At 39.2% G+C, this 24108-nt stretch overlaps 2 protein-coding genes across 4 annotated transcripts in view; one reads left to right on the top strand and one right to left on the bottom strand.

Annotated features, from left to right (window-relative positions):
• The first annotated feature begins 293 nt into the window (after positions 1-293).
• On the top strand, positions 294-4007 carry LYSMD3 (LysM domain containing 3). Its single transcript, XM_032764114.2, is given in 3 exon segments — positions 294-652; positions 3263-3821; positions 3824-4007. Coding segments are annotated over 3 exon segments (912 nt in total). The 5' UTR covers positions 294-394; the 3' UTR covers positions 3919-4007.
• A 6175-nt stretch (positions 4008-10182) lies between these two features.
• Positions 10183-24108, bottom strand: part of POLR3G (RNA polymerase III subunit G) — a 23782-nt gene continuing 9856 nt past the window's right edge. Inside the window, exons 4-8 of one of the 3 annotated variants that reach the window (XM_032764109.2) lie at positions 22405-22467; positions 19974-20024; positions 15761-15831; positions 13383-13514; positions 10183-12589 (exon numbers count right to left, since the gene is read on the bottom strand). In XM_032764109.2, the coding sequence (XP_032620000.1) occupies positions 12503-12589; positions 13383-13514; positions 15761-15831; positions 19974-20024; positions 22405-22467 (404 nt within the window). In that variant the 3' untranslated portion in view covers positions 10183-12502. The remainder of the gene's footprint in view (positions 12590-13382; positions 13515-15760; positions 15832-19973; positions 20025-22404; positions 22468-24108) is intronic. The other 2 variants (XM_075067078.1, XM_075067079.1) reach the window with 2 other exon arrangements.

Here is a 24108-nt window from a genome sequence, read left to right as displayed (position 1 = left end):
CATGCGCGGCTGGGCCCGACGCGCAGGCCCCTTTAAGAGCGGTGGGGGCGGGGCTGCTGTGCAGACGTGGCGGCTGTGACAGGCCGCCCCGCGGGGAAGGCGCTGATGAGTGGCAGCCGCCCGGCGCCATTGCCATGAAGAGTTCCTGGGGGAGCGGCAGGTAAGTGCTGCCGCCCGTAGAGAGGGACTGGCGCGGCTGCCCTCAGCTCCGCGACCCCTGGCATCGGCAGAGTCCCCGCCCCCGGTGTAGCGCCACATGAGCAGCGCCGTGCGCAGGCCCCGGCTGGGCGCCCGGAGCCAGCGCAGCGGGTGGGCGAGGGGGGCTGGGCGCGGCTGAAGGCTCTGCCCCGGGTGGCAGGTGTTTGTCTGTTGTCGTTAGAGGCGTCCCGAGAGAATGGCCGGGAGGAGCCAGTCCCTAGCCGGAGCCCTGCCCGCCGCGGGCAGCAGCCGCGCGTACCCGTTCGGAAACGGTCTCCAGGCGGACAGCGAGGCGCAGGAGGAGGACGGGGAAGTGTCCGAGCTGCGCCCCAGAGGGAGGGAGAAGGTCCGACGAAGTACCTCGCGGGACCGGCTGGATGATATTGTGCTGCTAACGAAGGATATCCAGGCAGGCGAGACGCTAAACGCGATAGCGCTGCAGTATTGTTGCTCGGTGAGTCTGGTGTACAGAGCGGTACCCAGCGCGGTTTGTATTTTTGTCCATGAGCCACTCAGGCCCAGCGGGACACGCAGAGTGTTCCCGACAGAAACTGCACAACACGAATGCTAAGTTGCGTGATATTTAAGCCCCCAGAAATCAAGAAATGTCCAAGTTAAGCCTGACAAGGTGTGCGAGGTAATATCTTTATTGGACAGCTTCTGTTAGTGAGAGAGACAAGCTTTTGAGCCATACAGAGCTCCTCTTCGGACCCGGAAAAGGTACTGGGAGCATTAAAGAAACGCTACAAAATATTAGAATATGCCTTATGGTGTAGAAAAAGGTTTTAGTGTTTTAAACTGTTGGTTTAGCTGTAATCTTGGATGTATGTATAGTAGCACCTTTCATCCAAATGGAGCCTAGAATGTTTAAAAACTTTACTGTGTGTAAAATATGCTGACATTGCACATCTTTGAACTATAGCTTTCTCTGGGGTGATATGTGACAGCTTTTCAGCAGCACATAACACAACAAAAGGACTTAATGTTATAATACATGTACTGTCACATTTTCATTCCAGATCTTCATACTGCATTTTATAGATTGTATTCTTGAAAGCATTTCCTGGATGTTATGCATTTTGGGAAAAAAAGTGTGGTGTGTTTGAGAGAGAAGATGAGGCTGCATCTGAAGTCTACCACAGTGCATTGCCACAAGTGGGCAGACTTATAGTAGAGCAACCTGTATGGAGACATTTCTTAATTTGGATGCCTAACAGCAGTGCTCATTAAATGTTTTCATATGGTACTTCTATTTATGTATTTTTTTTTAAGAAAAATAGAGAAGAGAAAATGAGTAACTTTGCTCTTCAGGACTCTGAAATTCTGAAGACCAGCCATAAATGGGTATTGGCACATGTAAATAACATCGCTAGGAGCTTGCCTCCCTCCCTATGCACCTTAGGAGAGCCAAAAAAGAGAACACTCTTCTTACATGAGCTGCAGGGTGCTGCTAACTTTGCAACATCTCCCAGTATTAGGATTTTAACTTGGATGAGTAGTGTTTAGCTTTTTGGCACTCTTGCATAATCTACTAGTATTGAACCAAGCCAAGGGTTTCTGCCGAGCTCTTGCCTCAGCTAAGGTGAACCTTCAGTACACTTCTCACTTTGTAGTTGAACTAGCTGTACATGTGTGGTAGTATAGCCTTCTTGACCAGAGTAGTGAGAAACTTGTACAAAATCTGAGCTACATTTGCTCATGCAGCTTTCAAAAGCTCGTAACTTGGTCAATAAAAAACAATTTTCTAAGGAATGCTCAGAGGTGTTCTTATGGCTTTTTTCATGCAAAATGTAAACTTTCAATTCTCTAGCAATTTTGATTGTAAAACAGTTAAAAAAAAAAACTTGGTGAGTGAAGCAGAAACCTTATTTACTTGTTCTCAGATGTTTTGCTCCTATTCTGGGCAGGGGGGGAGGATTGATGGGGAGGGAAGAGAGCCTGTCTACAGAGACCAAGCCTGTAAGATGAAAAGCTTTAAATCAAATGTTCAGATACTTAACTTTTTAACTGAAATCTTTTTTTTTTTTTTTTTTAAACTACCCCTTCTTTAATCATTTTTTCTCCTCTCCCTCTTGTCTCTACCCTTCACAAGCTTATTTTTTGTAGCTGTTTGTAATGTAACCTGTACTGGGATATTTTTTGTGAGAGTTAATAAATGGAGCTCTTAAATCTGTAGGAAACCCTGCCCTTTCTCAAAGGGGGGAGGGAGGATAGGAAGTCTTAATGTCCTGAGTTATGCCTATTGTTGCACTTGGCAATACAGAGGCAGAGATGAAAGAACTATACTAGATGAATGAGGGTAATTTTGTAAAGTAGGAGAACTTCTATCTACCTTGATGTTCCCGAACACGGGTCAGCAACCTGTCAGAAGTGGTGTGCCGAGTCTTCATTTATTCATTCTGATTTAAGGTTTTGTGTGCCAGGAATACATATTAACATTTTTAGAAGGTCTCTTTTTATAAATCTATAAACTAACTAAACTATTGTATGTAAAGTAAGTAAGGTTTTTAAAATTAAATTAAAATGCAGAGCCCCCCGGACTGTTGGCCAGGACCTGAGCAGTGTGAGAGCCATTAAAAATCAGCTCACGTACTGCCTTTGGCATGCATGCCATAGGTTGCCTACCCCTGGTCTAGAATAACCAAACCAGATCTGACAGTAATAGTATGTCTGTTTGCAAAACACTTCATAAACTAATGGTTATCATTTCTTTGAAAGGGTGGGAGGAGTATTATTTCCATTTTTATAAATCGTTATTGAGACACAGGTTGAGTGACATTTTCCCCCCAAGTTCAGAGGGAGTCAGTGATTATTTGCATTAGAATACATTTCCTGCCTTCTAGTCTGTACTTCAGTTCTTGTCTGTTTCAAAAATTTAGTTTGTATTTGGAACTCTTTGATTTCATGTCTTGCATCAAAATATTTTTGATTGGATTCCATTTATAATGTGGGATTTCCCTTTTTAGGGGTGTATACTGTCACTCAAGGAGACTAGAGCTCTTCTTCAGGTTTAATAAACCTTTCATGTTGTTTAAACTACATTGCTTTAATTTTTTATTTCCAGGTTGCAGACATCAAGAGGGTTAATAATCTTATCACTGACCAGGATTTTTTTGCGCTGAGATCTATCAAAATTCCAGTGAAGAAGTTCAGTGTATTGACTGAAACGCATTGCTCTCCAAAAGGCAAGCAAGTTTCAAGACCTTTATCGTCTACTCAGTTTTCCCCAGAATTCCAAGAAACATCCCCAGCTTCTGATTTGTTTTCCTGTAATGAGACTGTTGGCAACTTCTTGAAAGAAGTGGATCGCGATATAGAGCAAATAGTAAAGTGCAATGATACGAAAAGAGAGAATCTTAATGAAGTTGTTTCTGCCTTATCTGCACAGCAGATAAGCTTTGAACCTGATGCTAAAACCAAAAAGCGGAAAGATCCCTATTACGGAGCAGACTGGGGCATAGGATGGTGGACAGCAGTGGTGATAATGTTGGTGATTGGCATAATAACTCCAGTTTTTTATCTCTTATATTACGAGGTTTTAGTGAAAGTGGACGTTAGTCACCATTCTACAATGGAATCTGCCCACTCACTAGTCACAGCACCATCACAACAAAAACAAATGGAATAAATCCAGCAAACATCATGAATGTTGAGAGTGAGGAGGAGCTTCAGCATTACAATGGAAAGTCCCAGGAGACTGTTGTTCATAGACATATATAATATAACTTTCACATGAAGAGAGAAACTGTACAGAATGCAAAATGCATCTGGAATGCAAAGAATAGCTATTACTGATGTATACATTCCTTCTTTTTGGGCAGTATTAAAGTACAAGGATGCTTTGCTTCCTTTATTTAAATAGTTGTGGGAACCTGCCATATTTACATAGGAGATAATCCTTCTGTGGGTCACTTAAACTGTCAAGCACGTTGACAGATGACACTACCAGGTTTAATGTGAGATTGTCATGGTATAAATGTGTATGTAAACAGGTATTTTTGAAAGGCTTTGCACTTTTTTCTATTTAAATATAACCTGTTTTGTTTTTTTAATTAACAATTGCTGTTAAGATGCATTTCTGACAAACATGAGATAAATGAGTACAATTGACTATAATTTGCTATCTGAAAGCATCTGCTTCAGCGTGTTTAATTTTAAAAATAAATATTGTTTCATGCTTTATTTATAATATATTTAATGGTACATGCTACATGGGCTATCAACTGCAGAGATCTACTTCCCACTTCATAATGTATACCACTGAATATATATTTAGTGTATGGCTGGTGTAAATTCTGTGTGTAAAACCTTTTCCATATATAAAGTTCAAACCACTTTTTTCCTTAGATCAGTGTGAAACTTTCTGAAAGGCAAATGAATGTTGGGCTGAGAACTACTGTTGACTGACTAGAAAGATGTACCAAATTAAGCTTAGTAGACTGATAGGGCACTGCTTATGTTGGACTTTTTGCACTGTACCTACTGCATCATGTAATAGACATCAAGTGGTGAGATTGCAAAGACATTTAATAGAAGTTTGTGAGCTTTTCACAATCAGTGCACAACCAAACAGTTTATTAAATTCCTGCTTTGAGTACAAGCAAACTTACTTTACTACAAGTAAGGCCCAGTGTTCAGACTGGGTCTCATTTTCTGCTGCAATCCAGTCAATAGGCCCATAAGCCCTCTTTTTAAATGTACTTCAGAAGCTTGCTTGAGGTCACTTTGTGTATTAGTGAGCTATGCTCTGATACCTAAACACAATCCAGTTGTTGAAACAGGCATTCTTGTCCTGTGTAATAATTAGCTGCTTACGTCTGAATAACTAGAAATTTGGCTAAATAACATGCCTTTTTCTATTCAACTACTTGTATGGGAAAACAATCCAAGGGATGTAGCATTTCCTTCCAGGGCTCCTTACCTTTTTTGTATTATTAAGGAAATGTCACTTTTCTAATTACATCTTCCAATGCAGAAAACTGGTTTTCCTCGGTTGAAACAGCTGGTGTTTTCAGGTGTCTGAGTGGATGCATATGGTAATATGTAGGAGGGCTTCAGAAGCACCACTCTTTTTCGACCCCCTCCCACAACACTTCAGAGGGAAACCCTGTGGAACCTAGAAGAGAAATTTGGCCTGCGGTGATGATGCAGCTTCTGGCAGTGCCTTACTGCCCCCATGATCCTTGTCAGCCTCTTGTGCTCTTAAATTTCTTCCCCTGAAAAAAGCTAGTCCCTGCATTTAAGCAGTCACATAAATTTTTCCTAAGAAATATACAGCTAGAGAAGAGGAAAATTAGTTCGGAACTTCATAATTTTTGTTTAAAGAGGAAAGGGAAGGTAGTTATGTATTCCTTTATAGGGATTTATTAAAATATGAATTAAGATAGTGCCTATAACTTAGACTAAATCTCATTGTATTTGCCCCCTGAAGCAAAGTTATCACTGTTATCTTCCACTCATAATTACTTCACCATGTGAGTAAATGGATAGACTTTGGCAGCAAAAGAGACTTGAGTGAAAAATACTTCTCTTCAATGTTATATTTTGTGTTTAAAAAGCATCTTGTCCAAGGGTACAGTATAAACAGGTGATTCTAATGGACATACCTTTTAAAAGATGCAGTACTTGCAAACACTTTATTTAGAAATTCTGATGTCTTACAGATTTTAAGGAGGGCAAATGCAGTATGTTAAATGAGGCAAACATGGTTAACTGGCTGTATTTTTATTTAAAAATTGTAAAACTTGACAATACAAAAATTGCATTTTAAGGCTGAAGTTGTCTAAAATTTGATGGCAAGTGGAAGTACACTTTGATCCTGTGAATTTTTATTTTGGAGCTATTCTGAATTGTTTGATGAAGTGGCTGCGCTCAGAAGAATTTGGTAATGCAAAATTTCTTCCAGAGAAGACCAAACTAGCTATACAAGTAGGAATTATTTAACATTTGTTTTAGAAATAGTTTTAAAATCTTTTGTTGCAAACATAATAGGTCAAAACATTAAACAGTTGAAGTTTAGAAACAGTTGATTGCTTTAATCTAGGATTTCAACATTACTTTGAAGGTGCCTTAATAGAAATCATACCTATTTGGGATCTGGAACTTTTTAAGCATAGAATACAATTCTGTGCTCTGAGCAAACTTAGGCTTGCTCTTTTTGCTTGCCTTAACTAACCTCTTGCCCCTATGGCAATGATTAGTTTTGGAATTACAAAATGTTAATGCTTTATGTCAGAGATTGGTCCTTTCATCACAATAAAAAACTCAAGAGAATTATTAACAAGCTGAAAACATGAAATGAGGTTGTTTGGGATTTTCAGAAGATACTGAAAATAACTCGTATGCCGTGTAAGTGTGACTCATTGCATATACACGAGCAGAAAAAAGAAAATGTTAAATTGCTAATATTTTGGTAATAGATTGTAATCAGATTTGATCATATCTTGAATTAGAATATGAACGGGTTCTATACTGTTAAAATACAAGAAAAGAGACGTTGCTCTGGCATTATATACTAAGAGCTCCATCTCACACAAGTCAAACTTGTGTTTTTTAAGGTCTGAGAAGACTTCTGACTTATTGTTAATGAGTTCTTCCTAAAAAAATGTGTACTGCAACAAAGGTATAAACCTTATCTTTTAAAGTAGTTTTTGAAAAAATACTTTAAAAAACTTTTGAACAACATTCAATTAGCTTATATAACATTTTTAAGAGCAGAAAGTTAATTTTATCAGAGTCTGACATAAGTTTCTCTTGAATATAGGACTCCTGTTTAGTACTAAGGGGAGTTGCTTGTATGAATTTCAATTTGCTTCTCTGTGAGTAGCCTTGTTCTGTTGCAGTTGTACTCTCTTTTCCAAACTATGACAGATACTGCAGTATCAGTTATTTACCTGTAGCAGTAAACTAGCTGATAGCTCTTTGTGGTACAGATTTACACTTAATAGTTAGAAGTGAAGTGCTAAAGCCAGACTCCTGTCAAAACTGTTTTAACAGTGAAGTTAGAATTGTAAAAAAATTTATTTCATGGTGCATTCAAGTGAAGAATCATGCTTTAGATTAAATATAAAACATGATTTGCTCAGGAAGTCAATTTTTAATCTAAGTACATATTGCACTGTTGGCACATATGTAAATATTTTATTTAAATCTGATATATTTTTGGAGTACACTACCACAAATGGTCTTTGTATAACAAAGTATTTTATACAGGATCAAAATGTAATTAGATGTGAAATAATGCAGGGCTGAAGGTGTAAGCCTCTTATTAAACCTTTTGTTCCTTTCACTTGCTTCATAGTTTTGGGAGAGTTCTGAGCATTCTAATAAAATATTTTTGTGTGCAGCGAAATGTGAACTTGATGGCATGTTCTTGTCCCTGCATCTGCTTTCCTGAGGAACTTGCACACTTGTCTCTCAAGCTGATATTGGTTAGCCTATGTACAACCTCAAACTAAACTCTTTTTAGGTCGGTTAATATTTCTGTTTATATGTTGTGTAGATCTCAGTCCAATATTCATATCTATTGGTATTATGACATTACAGTATAGTTATTCATCCCCTCTTGTATGAGTAGACTCTCAGTTTCAGATAAATGACTGCCTTTGACCTACCTAAACCATGAGGTGAGTGAGGCAGTTTTAAAAAACAGGCCCAAGAAAAGTAACCCCTATTATTAATTAAGCTAATTTTCAGATGCCAACACTTTCACAGGCTGGCAAAACTACCTTTCCAGTGATACACTATTTTCACCTGCCACTGTCCTAGGAATTTGCAGCTGAAATCCTATTTAACTTTGTACAATTATTATCCAGAGTCAGAAGTTTTCTTAAACCCAAGTAAACAATGTTTTGTTCACTCTGCTAACATTGGGGAATATTAATCATATTCTAAATAGTTAAAGGGACTGTGCCAATTTTGGAATGCTGTCTGAAAAGTAGTTCTAGGTTTCATGCAGACCCTAAACAGTATAGTTTAATGCTCTCATCTTCATCTTTCCCTTTTGAGAGGTAGACAGTCACAGGTATGCTGCTAAGTTCAATTCTTGTATCAGACCCTGATACAGGACCAGAGTGAATAATCAATATAATTTTACCAAGCTTTATTCTTAAAGGGCAGTGCTAAGGTATGGGTGTGTCTGAAGTGGTTTGCTGCATCATTATCTGTATTTGCCACCAGCCATGGTAGCTGCTATAGCCATAATAGCCACATTTCTCCACAAGGGGGGGGTTGTAACATCTTCCCCCCACCAGTTGTGCAGGGATGAAATGGAAGGAGGCATGTCTAAAGGGAAAGTCATAAATGGCTCCAGGATCATCTGAGTACATGTGGTACAATGCACAGATAGCAAAAAGCTACCACTAAGTTATTGGTGCCTTGAGATTGGTCACTGAAAGGCAGCTTTGGGTTCAAGGTTTGACTGCAGACAAAAAATGGAAGGAAGGGTATCCTCATACTTAAATTGGTTTACAAAACATCCTTGATCAGCACAACTATATTGTTTTCCCCAAGTCACTGGGACCTGAGCAGTGTGTGTGTATGGAAGATATTTGCCTGTAACATTACACCTCTTCTTTCTCCACATTCTGAAAACACACTTTTATAAATGCAGTTTAAAGTACTATTTCCTGTGTGTCTTCATGTTGGTTGATACTGGTGTGATCCTGTTTACTGGCAGAGTCTGGAATTGTTAGGAAATAACTTCCATCTTCATAGTGATGTGCAGGAGACAATGGTGTTGTAGAGTACATCAGTGACCTCTACTGGTGACCCCATTCCTGTATACTCAAACCCTCAAATACCCTCCTATTCTGCTCCTGGTACCGAAAACACCAACAAGACAACTTATCCTGAGCTGGGTTCGGCTAAACTCTATAAATCAAGACAATGTCTTTTTTGAAGATATGTGACAGCACAAACAAAAGTTACGAGCTTGATCTGGTAATTAGTGGATGAGATTCCATGGTCTATGGAGATCAGACTAAATCATAATGGTCCAGTTGAGGTCTAATCAGCAGAATTACTTCTGCATCTTGCTTACAACATTCCTGCTAATACATTCTAGAATGATGTTTGCTTTTTTTACAACTGTTGTTTAGGGTGACCAGATGTCCCAATTTTATAGGGACAGTGCCAATATTTGGGGCTTTTTTTTTTTTATATGGGCTCCTAATACCCCCAACCCCCTGTCCTGATTTTTCAGACTTGCTGTCTGGTCACAGTAACTGTATTACACTGTTCACTCATATTCAGGTTGTGATCCACTCTGACCCTGAGATCCCTTTGTGCAGTACTCCTTCCTAGGCAGTCATTTCCTATTTTGCATGTGTATAATTGATTGTTCCTTTGTAAGAAGAGTATTTTGCATTTGGCTTTATTGAATTTCATCTTCTCTACTTCAGACCATTTCTCAAGATCATTTTAATCCTATCCTCCAAAGCACTTGCAATCCCTCCCAGCTTGGTATCATCCACAAACTTTAAGTGTACTCTCTATGCCATTATCTAAATCACTGATGAAGATACTGAACAGAACCAAACCCAGAAGTGATCCCTATGGGACCCCACTCAATATACCCATCTAGCTTGATTGTGAACGACTGATAATTATTCTTTGGGAACAGGTTTCTACCTAGATATGCACCCACGTTATAGTAGCTCCATACAGGTTGTATTTCTCTAGTTTATTAGGATCAGTTGCAGAACCTCTGGAGTGTTCCAAAGATGGTGACTTTATTATGGCATCTGCTCAGCTTCTCTCTTCCTGAGTTGGTGCAGGAGCCCACATGCAAGTATGGGTAGAGAAATAACTAGCCAGGCCCTGGCCATATACAGAGGTAGCCTATGTGCACAAATGCAGTTTGTGTGCAGACCATACTACAAATTTTTTTAAACCCACAAACTTTAGTCCTCAACTCTTCATTATTAGTTATAAGAAAATTAACTTCAACACAAAGTCCTAATTAATAACCAGAGTAAATTTCGGTTGCAATACAGCATAGTATTTAATAATACAGAAATAAGTTGTTATACATTGTTTTGCTATATCCTCCTACATAGCAATTTAATAATTAAACAAGTTTAAAACATACATTTGAGGTGTGCTCTGCATTGTATTTAGTTGTCTCATCCTTTGGAATTTTTTCACATTTTGTTTATCAGAGCATTTAAATTAACATAGGAAAAAAATACAGCCATGCCCTAAATTACACAGCTATTAGTACAGGTAAATAGTTTTTTCTGAATTTTATCTCTCATTGTTTCAGAGTTAGCACTGAGGTAAGGAATTGTTTGGCAAATGTGTGCCCCAGCCATCAAGAAACAAACTTAAAGCTTACAAGATTTTTTATTTTTTAAACTAATAACCAGTTTCTCACTGGAAGAGAACACATTTTAGTTCTCAACAACTAAAGAGTGAAAAGAAAGAGGACCAATCTGCTCAGCTAACACAGGTTCCAATTTGTGCAGAGGAACAACAAAAGCATAGGTTAGAGCCTTTTAGTGACATTGCCCAGATCAATAATTCTAGAGGAAAAAGTTTATTTTCAACTTTTCATTCATTTTTTATTAAATTTTAAATTAAAATTAAAAAATCTGAAATCTGCTCCCCCCCACACCCCCTGCAATCCTCAAGTCAGCTAAAATGGTTTCTGTTGATTTTGCTTTAGATTTATCCTCAGCATCTCCATCTTTGACAGTAGTTGTGAGTCCAGCTGGGAGTACTTCAGAGAAAAACAGAAGCATGAAGAAAACAAAAAACAATAAGAATAAGCTTTAAATTTCCTTGAAGATTGGCAGAAAGGAAATTTAAAGCCTATTCTATAAAACCACATGCTTCTCCTTTTATGAAGACAGCTCCTGTGGCTACTTCAAAAAGGCATCAAAGGCCATAACTGAAACAGTGACAGTTTCAGCTGATGCTGAGATTTTAGGATCCAGTGCTTTCTATTCATTCTGAGTGAATTTGAGCAAAGCAAAACAGTTTTTAAAAAATGAGACCTATTTTAAGTTGCTTAGGAACACAAAAATATTAGTGATACATTTGAAAATGTTGTTACTTACCAGCTATTGTCACAAATAACTCCTAGGATTATTGTAATGGAAAGATTAGAGTCACAACATATTCATCTTCAAATATAGAATATTTATAGAATTCATGTATTGTTTTCACCACCTTCACAGTTTATCGTAGCATATTACTCTTCTATTATATGTACCATTCTTTTACTGTCTGATTTTTTGGCTGTGCTGGGAAGTAAATTAACTAAAAACTATTTCAGATTTACATAGCAGGTATTTTTACGAACATCGACTCTGAACAGTACTATGAGGTAGGAAGTAGTATTTTCCCCCCATTTAACAGCTGGGGAAACTGATGCAGAGATGTTAAGGGACTTGTCCAAGGCCACAGAGAAGAGCCAAACCTAGAAATCAGAATTTCCTGGTTTCCCACTCCCTTGCTCAAACCTCAGCCACAAACCCTCTCTAAATGAAGCTACTAATTAGCCCCAGACCTCACTTCCAGCAAAAAGTAATTCATAAAACACAATCTAATCTCATTTATTAAGTCTCCTTACACCCAGCAAGCACTGATTTGAAAGATGCTCCCTATTGGTCGAAGTTCTGAACTATGAAAGTCTGTTGATTAGAATGCAAGAGCCTTTCAAAATTATCTCCTTACCTTTAGTCCACAGTACCAAAGTATTTTTAGGCTACTTTGTTCATGAAAGTGCTCAGTGTTCAGTTATATTTCAATCCCCTGATTACAGAAATTATAATAAATTCCTTTAGAAAGTCAGCAGCTAAGTAGGAACAGCTTGTGTTCAGAAAGGACCAAATCCTGGTTCACTTAAGTCAATACAAGTTTCACTACTGATTTTAGTATCCTCTGAAGTATGACTTCAAATTCGGAACAGGATTTGATTCCATCCATGCACAGAATGGAGAGAAGTGCAAATGCTTAGGTACAATTCAGTCAAAATGCATATTCTTTTCCAGTGCAGCAGAGGCAATACAAAGGCATACATAGTACTCTGTATCGGGGAGTTCTAGAGAACCTTGCAGTGATAAATACCTGTCTCCAAAGCATTTTGGAAGAACAGAATATGGCAGCTAGGTCTCCCATTTTTCAACTCCGTTAAATAAATCAGAAAAAAAAATGCCCTTTCATCTGAGGGTGAACTCAGCACTCCAACTCCAACTAGCTGCATCAAGAGTTGTGAGTGCTCAGCCCACCTACAACTGGGTCCAAATGGTTTAGTGGATGTATTAGAAGGCCAGGGTAGGACACAATCTAATACAAATAACTAATAGGTTGCTTCATCCATATTGTCGTCACTGCCAGCACCAAAGTCATCGCCATCTTCAAAATATGAAGCAATGTAGTCGTTTTCCTAAATGAAAATACATTATAGATCAAAATACTTTAAGTTACTACTGATGTAGATGAGACAACTAAATGCACCATTATTAAACAAGGCACATTGCCTCATAATGCTAATCAGGAGAATACAGTATAATTTTGAAAGACGAATATACAGGGTTACATCCTCCTTTCCAAGTTTGAAGAGAAAGGAAAAGACCTACATTTTGGGATGTTTAAAGTTTGATTGGCTATACATGGACACACCCATGGTGCCTTTAACACTTTCTTTCCTGGAGGAGCTACAGTTACCTAAGGCAATGAGCCATTTGGGTCACACGCCAAAACAGCCTGAGATACAATCTGGAGCTTGTTTTATTTTATTTATTTTTTTAAAAATCTTCTATTTTCAGATGCCAACAGCCATCATAATATTGGGGAACTAAGACAAGCATGTTACAAAAAACTGTCTTAGGTCTTTGTAAAAGTATCACTATAAACTTGCAGCACTTTATCAGTGATACAGATAAATAATGACATCGACTGTTAGTGACAGGACTCACTCCTAACTGCTGAAACAAGATTTTGCAATATTTTGGTGATACTAACATATCTAACAGAACCTATTAAAATCAATCACAGCACTAAGCAGCATAATGTGCAGATTGTCCACGTAATAGTGCCTCTTTCATACCAACTTTTCCTCTAATGCAGAACAGCTAATACCTTTGTTGGTACACTTGGTTTCAGTCATCATTCCTATCATCATATTTACCTCTAACAAATAGGTTCTGTTTTGTTAGAGCTGGAAAAGGAACCCGTACCTCTTCGTGGTCCTCTTCATCATATTCTTCTTGTTCATTTCCTGCTTCTTCTTCTTCTTCTTCACCCTCTTTGTCTTTTTCTTTTTCCTTTTCCTCATCAGATTTTTCTTCATCACCTTTCTTTTCCAACTCCTGTCACAAGTTAGAACATGTTAAGGAATCTAGCAACAACATATCCTCCATGCTATCAAAATGCAGAGTTTAGTTTTGTTGTATTTAAACTAATAATAAGGCAACTAACCAAACAATGGTGTAGAAATAACAGGCAATCATGTCGCTTAACTAAGTGCCAGGATTTTCCTAGGACTTATTAGGCCAAATACTAGCCATTATGTTTTTAGTACATTTGGTGCAGTACCTCAGTGCTGAGTTCCCTTCCCCGTTATCATAGGGTAAAGTGGCAATTATTTGTGCAAGCACACATGGTGCTTTGTAAGACAAAGAACATCACATAACATCTGCTCCAATGTGCTTATGTACTAAATCGGACAAAGACACACAGCAACTCTGCCTCTCAACCTCTTAATACCATTGTGTTCAACACATACTTCAACAATTATGGTCAAAATTTCTTCCCAATTTGCCCAGCCATTGTGTCCCCACCACACTCCTTCTCTTCTCAACCATATGGGTTTATTTGCAACACTGGTAGGTTGAGAGGGCACTCATAGACCTCTCCTTCCCTTTTGGGAAGGCACTTCAACCAAGTTCTCTTGTTATCTCTTCAGAGAACCCTTTTGTTCAATTAAGCCACATTCCCTCCCAGTGAGAATGAACAGCCAGACATCTTGTTCAAAGGGCCAAAAAGTAGCACTGTGTAGAGGGGAATAACCACAAAGTTTGGTGACGCAGATAGTCCTCATCCCATCTCTTCAGATACCATACAGTCATGTGTCAGCAAGGCAAAGAAAGGCCAGAGAAATGGCTAAAGTGTGAGATGTCCCACACAATGTAGGATGATTGAGATGTAACAGCTGTTGAATTCTTTTCCTGCAGCTTTACTCCTGGTGGAATTCTGTGTCACTGCACATACACAGAATTTATGTCCCCCGCAGATTTTTTTGTTTCCCTGCAGAAAAGTGACTTCTGATGAGGAAGCAAAGGGAAGCCAAAAGAGCGGACAAACACCTCTCCCGAGCAGTGCAGGAAGGTCAGTTCAGGCATCTGGAGCAGCCAGTAGAGATGTAAATCACCACTGGGAGGGGGGTCTGGGTCTGGCCAGTCATGCATGTGAGAGTGGCACACTGTCCCTCTTGCTCGCTATTGCGGCATGCTTGGCGTGGAGGGGCAGGGCTTTGCGGTGTTTCTGAGGAGGTACGCGTGGGGCAGGCTCTCTTCACTCAGGCAGAGCGGAATGTAGCAGCCTGCCTGCTTAGTGAATTGTCGCCATTGTCCTGTGAATTGCCCCAGGACTATAAAAGAGATGTAAAAGTTTTAAGGCTCCTTTATATTGCCAGAGTGGTGTAAAGGACAATATGGCTGGCTTATGGTACTTTAGTGATTAGAACTGGTCTAAATTTTGGACTGAAAAAATTTTCTATAAAAATTTGCTCCATGAATTGTTTACTACTGACCTTTCTGGAGATGGTGAGAAGTCAATATAAATTGTGAATTTGATTCCCCAGCTTCACTTGCTCTTCAGTTGCCTATGATGTAACACTGTGCATATGCAGGACCGGCGCTAGGGTTTCTGGCGCCCTAGGTGCTGAGACGTTCCGCCGCTCCGCGCGCGGGTCTCGTGGCTTCCTGACCCCGGGGGGTGGGGGCACCCTGGGCTGCTGGGCTGCGGCGGTGGCTCGCTGACCCCGGGGGCGGGGGGCGCCCTGGGCTGCCCGGCTGCGGTGCACTGACGTCAGGGGCGCACTGACCTGCGGCGCCCTGACCCGGGGGACACCTTGGGCTGCCGGCGGCAGGCAGCTGCTGCTGCCGGCAGCTCAGCCCCTCCAGCAGCAGCGGCTGCAACCATTTAAAAATTTTTTGGGGGGTGCCACTTTTTGGCGCCCCCAAATCTTGGCGCCCTAGGCAACTGCCTAGTTCGCCTAAATGGTTGCACCAGCCCTGAGCATATGGCTGCATCTATCTGTTGACTATTAACTAGAAATAAAGGATCAAACCTAACTACATTACTATTTGGCAAGGGGCTTAGGGATTTCCTCCAATGCTCCCCACTCCCAATCTCCATCCATTGTAGTGTAGTTTAAATAAATTACCTAAATAATTGAAACCAGAGTGTTTTGACAGACAAAACATGCAAAATTTTAAAATATTGTGCACAGCATTTTTAATTTTTTGCGCCAGAGTTCCCTCGGGAATAAGCCTGTATTGCATAACAGAGGCTATACAGAGAAACTGCATCTTTTGCATCCAGTAGGTCTTACCTCAATTTTTTTCAACACATCCACATTACTTTTGGGTGTGGCAACTTTTGCTTTTTTCATTTTTCCACCTGCTGAAGTAAAATAATAAGTTGCCTAATGTATCTTCTTAATTCCTACATAGATAATACATATTGCTGACTGTTAGATATTACAACACTGTTAACATCTCTCATGGCAAATTAATGTAATGTCTGTGCTATATCCTTGCTTTACAGTTCCAAATCCTTTACCCTGCACTGAACTGCAATAGCCCAATTTATGTGAATGTTGCACTTTTCCCTGATTAGGGCAGATCTGAAACTCAGTTTTGAATAGGCATTTGTCCAAATTATGATATTACGCTTCAGTCAAATAATTTTCAAACATATATTCAAAGCTGGTTAAGAACATACAGAAAAAAATATGTATTATTGTCATTTTCTATCATCTTAAATATATTAGAAATCCCCTGAATATCATTTTAATTCTTGTTCAGCATATGTAGCTTCGAGATCATAGTAGGTGTTTGTAGCAGACTGGTAGTCCTCACCTTCAAACATCCTGCCATCTTAACACCTGTTGATCCAGCTGAGAAAGGGCTAAGTAGCTTCTGCTGACTCCAGGTTGCTTGTTACATAGATATAAGTGAAGCAGATGTCTCTGTTTAGGGAGAAATAACCTAGGGCGTTGGCTAAGCAATCTTGACATATAAATCCTAGGCCAAGCCTGTAGAAAAGGCTTGAGATGACCTTTACTTTTTTTCATTCTTTGTTAATAAAACCAAACCCCACAAAGGAGTGAGCTTTTAATTCTACGTAGGTATGTGGACTTTGTTTTAAATCAGGCTATGGAAGGGCCTTGCCTACAGTATAACTGTAAAATAATGACTCCTAAGAGGCAGTTCCATTTTTGGAATGACAATGTAGACACTGAGCACTTTAGGCCCTAATTTTCAAAAATGTCAAGTCCCATGCGACTATACAAAAGTAATTAGGATGTCAATGGAAAAGCCAAGAATAGAACTTGGATCTTTAGATCCCATGTCCTCTGCATTAACCACTAGATGAGGATTTCTCAAATGGGGATATAGCATTAATTCCTCTTTATGTGATAACCTACAAGAGCCAAACTGCAAAATTATAGCGATGGCAGTCATAGTGCCATAGTAGAAAAGGAGAGGAGATTTGTAGTAGGGATTCAACCTCTTTTTCTTATAAAAAGAATGCAACATAACCTCCCTAGAATTACAAGACTTACTCTTCACTTATTGAATGATGAGGATAGGAAACTTATATAAAGTGTTGGAGGCTGTGTGGTTTTTCAAGTACACTGGAACACAACTGGATCTTGTTTTATCTGGACTAGCTTTCAAGAAAATACTAAAGACTGAAGAAAGATATAGATTCTATTATGTAGAAAGCATTTGTTGTTGACTGTGTTGATGCTCACTTGAATATTTTATCTAGACAGGGATGCTGTGGCAACAAGGAAATATTATTTTTAGCATATCTCTTACAATTCAACACAATACATCTTTGATGCAAGTGGAGCTGCTATGTAATAAATTTATGAACTGTATGTTTATATGATTATGAAGATGCTTGTTTCTGAATATACTGGTTTAGTTTTATAGAGGACTATAAGGAAAGCAAACAGGAAGGGAACAGAATGGCTTAAAATAAACCACTTCTCCAAAAACATTTGAGGGCTGTTAAAAAACAATGCCACTAAGGAGAAGGCCTGAGAACCAGAAAATCTAAAGGAATATAGCAGTTTAAAAAGAAACTCTCGGGAGAGGGTTGTTGGGGGGTTTTTTTGGTTCTTTTTTGGGGGAGAGAACGGGGGAGAGAAGGCGGAGAAGATTTGTTCAGGAGAACCAGGTGGACACAGACACTCACTGGGGGGTCTGAAGCAGTTAGGCTTGCCTAAGTCACTATCAGGATGGCAGGGTTTTAGGTATGTAAAACTATTATCTTACAATCCTTTTTCTCTAAATGCTTTGTTCTTTCTGTTAAATAATATGTTGGTTCTAAGGCGACTGGTCACTACATACACCTGGTCACAGTTTCTCGAAGTGCAGAACCAAAGATGCCAAACATAGTTGCACCTGCTGGGTACGCATGGTTGAAACACATCATGATGTAGCAAAGGGCAGGATCTCAGAGGGGCAGAACTGCAGAATTCCACCCCAGGAGATAAAGGCATGAAGCCTAAAACATGACGGAGTGCTCTCAGACCAGAAAAGGAATAGAGGTGCAACTGCCCTTTAAATCATGGCAATGTCATTATCCAGAAGTAAAATCACTCCCAGCAACATATATAGTTAGAATGGGCGAAGCAAGTTGGGTTGGATTCCAAGATAGAAAAACTGACCTGCGCTAAGAGGGGAAAAACAAACAACCCAAAACTACCACCCTCCTCTAAAAACACACACATTTGACTCGATTATAATATGTTATCTAGATCAATGGTTCTCAAACTGGGGTCGTTATTCCAGGGATCCATGAGTCATGTCTGGGGCCTTCACCCTCGCTAATCAACCCCTCCCACTCCATCCTAGTGCCTCTTGCATGCCACAGAACAGCTGTTCAGCGGCGTGCAGGAGGAGCTGGGAGGAGTAGCGGGGACAGGGCACGCTCGGGGGAGGGATGAAAAGAGGCAGGGAAGAGGAAGGGTGGGGTGGAGTGGGGGCAGGAAGAGGAGGAGCAGGGGTGGGGCCTTGGAAAAGCGATGGAGTGGGGGCGGGGCCTGGGGCAGAGCAGGGGAAAATTAGAAGCCAGCTTGTTGGTCTGTGAAAAATTTTAAATCAAAACGGGGGTCCTGCTAAAAAGTTTGAGAACCACTGATCTAGATTATTGTTCTCAGAATATGCCAAGATGATGTAATGTACTAATGCATTAGTGGCCACCTTTCTACAAATCTCCGCAGTGTGTTTTCTGAAAGGATTCTATATTAACTTTGATGCTGTTTGAACTTTTTTTTTTTTAAAGGAATCCGTATCTTTCTTATGCTCACAGAAGTTAAACTGTTCAACTGATTTTTGTTGTTGCTATTAAAGAGAAAAATAAGAGATCTGGTGTGAGATCAAATTAATAAAAATATGTCTTAACAGGCAGTGACTTTGAGCCTATGTTTATGGTCATCATTTAATGTCACTCTAGCAAAGGAACAAACCAGCAGCTGATTTTCTTAGGATCTGGGAGAGCTAATTACTGGCTCACAGTCTGTATAAATACAGCACTAATTACATTTTTGAACAATAGCTATATACTGGTTATTCTTCTCTGACGATCTTGACAACAAGAATTTAATTTCCAGTAGAATGCTTGCACTCTACTTTTAGTACCATGCTTCTCAATGAGGCTCTTAAAAGGAAGAAAGCTTCCAGATGAGCCAGTCTCCATGACTACTGCACATTCAAGCTTTCGTGTTCTATTTTATCCTTGAACTGAAAGATGACACACTAAAGACTCGGACAAGAGGTAATGAAAGTAAATAATTATACACAACAGACATCTAGGTACCAGTCAAAGGGTTGCTTTACGTCAACAAAACAATAGTTCTCTAGAGAAAATCAGAATAAGGGTCATGCATACTAGGGAACACTGAAAAATAAATACATTTCATGACATTTTGTAGTGAAAATTAAACTCCTTTCTCTTTAAGAGCAACCAATACCAGCTCTAACTGCTGTTGAAGGATCTGATTCACAATTCTGTCAAAGAGAGCTGAAAATAAACAAAAAAGGAAAAATGGGGAAAAACAGAAGTTACATTAATTCACATACAAAAACTAAAACAAACAGAAGAGCCAACCAAATCACAAGCAGGAAAACAAATCATGAAGTATGGGAAAACAGTGGTTAAAGATGTTTGCAAACCTCTGAAAGCAACAGCAAAAGCATACAAGTATTTTTTAAATCACTCAGCGCTACCCCATCAGCATTCAAAGACATATTGGTATGAAAAGCTGGAACTGCAGATACACCAGCTCCAATCAATTCACTATTATTTTCTTAAAATATCAAAATTTAATTTTTTGATAGTTCTGAAAGAATCTTATAAAACAATAAATAGACCAGTCAAATGTTTAAAAAAAAAATTACCAAAAAAAACCTAATCAAAATGTTTCAAAAATTATTACCACTGTTTTATTTTCAACCAGCTCTAACAATAGTCTCTCTCACACCTAATTGCTAGGTATTGTGAATGCTCCTTAAAACTACATCAGCTACCTTTTTTGGTCTTTTTCCTTGGCTTCATCTCTCTTGGAAGTCTTCGCCAATCTGCATAAGAAATAATTTTACTATATAGGAACTATTATTTATTTGTATTAGTGCCCAGAGGACCCCATGAGGGTTGGGGTCGTATTGTGCTTGGTGCAGCAGAAATATAGATTCTGATACTGCAAACAGGCTCAAATCTTTGGTATGCAGCTAGTCCCACTGAAGTCAACACACTAGCTGTGTACTTGAAGTTTAGCCCTATTGTAAAGGTTTGCAGAATCAGACCCATATAGCAAAAAAGAGTTTCTGTCCCAAAGAAGCAACTGAAGTTCAGACATAAGTGAATCTAATAACCTTTAATTTACATACAGATAAAGCTGAGCTGATCTTTCCATTGCAAACCCTAAATCTTCAGGTCACTGATACCACAAATTTTCATTGATTAAATGTCTCATGTTAATCCTCAGCTCAAGCTTGAATATTTTAAGGAAAATGTGATGCAAGCCTGAGACACTGAGTTGCAAATAAAGGGGAAAAAAATCAGATTTATTTTTTCAGGCAGCTCAAACACAGGTTTGTCAAGTTTGCAGTGGTAAAACATATGTCTACACCTCCACAAGGAATACACAATTTAGAAAGATTGCAAACGCCATTTGACTGGCATTGTTTTAAAATGGAGAAACTGGGTGTGACATATGACCATTCTTTGCAGTTCACTTTAATTGAGTGACCTCAGTTGGCTCCCCTGGGATTCCAGTCACAGTGGCATAGTCTGGCTTGGATACACATTACCATGCATTAATTGGGTTTTTGGACAAAAATTAATTTTCATATTGGAGGGTTTAAGGGTTAAAAATCAGTTACAATGAGTGAGCCAGGATAACAGGAAGATCTTGACAGCAAAACCTTTGAAGAATTGTGCTTACAGAGGGGGTTGGGAGCTGTGCCGATACAGGATGGGGAAGGGGGTAAAAGGCATCCCATTGCATATCTAAGCAAAAAACTGACACCCACTGAACAATACTATGCGATGCTATGAACTGTGTGGGCAGTAACGCAACTCAAACTCTCTTTGCATAACAAGAAGTTTACCATGTTCAGTGATCATGCTTCCTTGGTGTGGTTACACAAAGCAAAAGGAACCAATTCTAGGTTATTCCTTTGGAGTTTGGCCTTGCAAGAGTTTGATATGGACATAATTCATATAAAAAGGAAAGAGAATCTTGTGGCTGATGCCTTGTCAAGGTTGGGAGATCCTTGAGGTGTATCCAGGACCTCTAAATAGCTCCCTTCCACATCAATCTTGCGTTGGGGGTTTGATGCCTGACCAGAAAGTGTTAAGTGTCCTGCAGGACAAATGACTCAAATTCAACCCATAAAAACATATAGGTAGATAACGTTTGTGTTTTTACATGTATATTGGTAGAGAGAGCAACAATGTAATCAAACAGTCCCTGTCTATGCTGTAATCTGTTAATTCAGAGATCAAGAGAACATCTTAACATTTAAATAAACTGTAAACATAGGATATTGTTGTATTAATCTCTCTTTGAAACATATAGCAAATCATCTGTGAATGGTGGAAAAAACAGGCAACTGCCTTATGTTAATCTGTGTGAATAATTACCTGTGATGTTTAGGAAATGGGTCCACTTCATAGTCCACATGAATGTGTATTGTTCGCTAAAGGACTACAAGCAGTCACAAGAAAGCCTGAAACTGTATAAAGATGTTTGGATCCCAATCCTTTTTATCTCAGATATGCTTGAGGCTTCATGCAGGGAAAGCCTGAGCCATAAGAACTGAGATCCCAGTCCTGACTGAACCACCCTGAATATAAACATTGGCCTATGACCTATGAACTATTTCTGAAAGAACTCTTTGCATCTACAAAGCTCACCATCTCTGCTACGAATCTGAATCTCAAGATTGATTCCAGGTCTGTATGTACACTGATCTCTTAACCAATACTCTCTCTTTTTTCTTTTAAAATAAATTGTAGTTTAGTTAATAAGAATTGTCTGTACACATATATTTGGGTAAAATCTGGAATATTCATTATCCTGGGAGGTAATGTGTCCGATCCTTTGGGACTGATGGAACTTTTTTATGATGAATAAAATTTTCAGTAACCCTCATCATATTTGACTTGTGTGTCTGGATGGAGGCCCAACGCTGGATTATTTCGAGGGAACTGTGTTGTTGGGGCTTCTGGGTAACCAGTGAGGTATTATAGAAGCTGTTTTGTGCTGGCTTGGTAAATCCAAATTTTGGAATATCCATCAGCTTTGGGGATTGCCTGCCCCATTCTTTGCAGTTCACCTTAATTGAGTGACCTCAGTTGGCTCCCCTGGGACTCTGGTCACACTGGGCATTTAAGAAAACTGGCAGATTATTCAAGATCCACTCAGAATTTCACTGTTGTAATTTACTTTATTACCTGGGGTCCATTCCATGGATTCTTTTCTCATCTGCAGGTACTTTTTACTATATTTTTCAATTCCTAGATCAGAAAAATGTGCAGTTATTGAATTCTATTTCATTTACATGCTATTAACCAAGGCAATCCAAACAATGTATTATATGCTTCTCTTGATCCAAATATATATACATACACACACACACATCTTCCTTTTATGCAGATGCACTTTCCATTCTGCTGATGAACATGTTTAGCTGTACTACTATAAGCAGTTCCCTTGAAATCAATGGGATTACTAACATGCATAAAGACTTGTCTACACTTTTCAGCAGCACAACTGCGCCATGGTAGTGCATCAGTGAAGACGCTACCTACACTGATGGGAGGGTTCTCCCATCAGTGCAGGAAATCCACCTTCCTGAGAGACAGTAGCTAAGTCAGCGGGACAATTCTCCCATCAACCTAGCGCTATCTACACTGGGGGTTAGGTGAGTTTAACAGGATCACTTAAGGGTGTGGATTTTTCACACCCCTGAATATTTACCTAATTTCCTTGTAAAGACCAGGCCTCAGTGTAGATGAGGATTTAGTCAGTTAGAACTCGCCTGCATGGAAAACTTTTACCATTTATACTGATCTAGTATACAGGTATGCTGCCTTGGCAAAAGCTCTACTGTCAACACAGTTACACTAGCAAAAAAAGTCCTTTTGCCAGTATAGCTTATTTTATTCAGGGAACTGGTATAAGCTAAATTTAAATTATGCCTCCATTAAGAAGGTTTGCTGGTATATTTATACTATGAACCCTGTCTAGTGCAGACAACGTCTTATTCTGGTATGTGGCTTTTTTTCAGTATGGCTTAATCCCTTTCCCAAGCAACATAAACTTAACTGAAAAAATGCACTCATATTGAAATAAGAGTGTCTACATGAAGGGTTATTTTAAATCCAAACCTTAGATTATAATGAAAAACCTTCCCATGTAGACAAGCCATCCCTCAGTAAAAAAAAAAAAAAAAACACACCTGGAACTGGAACTTTGGAATTCTTGACTGTTAGTCCTTCTTTATTACTATAAAGCATAATGCCTCAAAACAAAAAATAAATACCCATTCAATACAAAATTATTAATTTCTACTGCAGTAATGCCTAAAGATCCCCAAAACGGATGGCCCCTTGTATACTAGGCACTATACTAACAAACCATCCCAGAGAGCTCAGAGTCTAAGATTTACCAAAGGCACAGAGTAAATAATGAGACAAATTAGGATGGTGGGAGGTGGAAAGGTAACAGTACGTGAAATTCTAAATCAATTACAGACGTCCCCTGACTTATGCAATTGTTCCGTTCCAGAAAGCCTTATGTAACTTGAATTTTGCATAAGTCAGAAACATATACTCGTACGTTATGCAAAAATTTCCGCAACTCAAAAATCCTGTTTCTGGCTTATGGAACTTTTTCTGTAAGTGCAAATTTGCATAAGTCAGGTCTTGCATAACCCGGGGAGTGTCTGTACATATATGACTCCCCATCATTTGGGCTTCCAGTCTGTTACCAAGGCAAATGCAATCACAAGAGCCAAATATAGTGGAACAAAAGCTCATGTTTAAAATGATGGGGCCTCAAAGGGTACCTAAAGTAATTGGTGTTGGGTATTTTTTGTATGAACTGTCAATGTTAGGAGAGGCAAAACCAAAGGCTTTGATTTCAAGATAAAGCTC

This window comes from Chelonoidis abingdonii, chromosome 6 (assembly GCF_003597395.2).
Source record: "Chelonoidis abingdonii isolate Lonesome George chromosome 6, CheloAbing_2.0, whole genome shotgun sequence".
Lineage (NCBI taxonomy): Eukaryota > Metazoa > Chordata > Testudines > Testudinidae > Chelonoidis > Chelonoidis abingdonii.
Note: the sequence above shows the minus strand (reverse complement) of the source record. Positions and strands in the feature narration are given on the sequence as shown.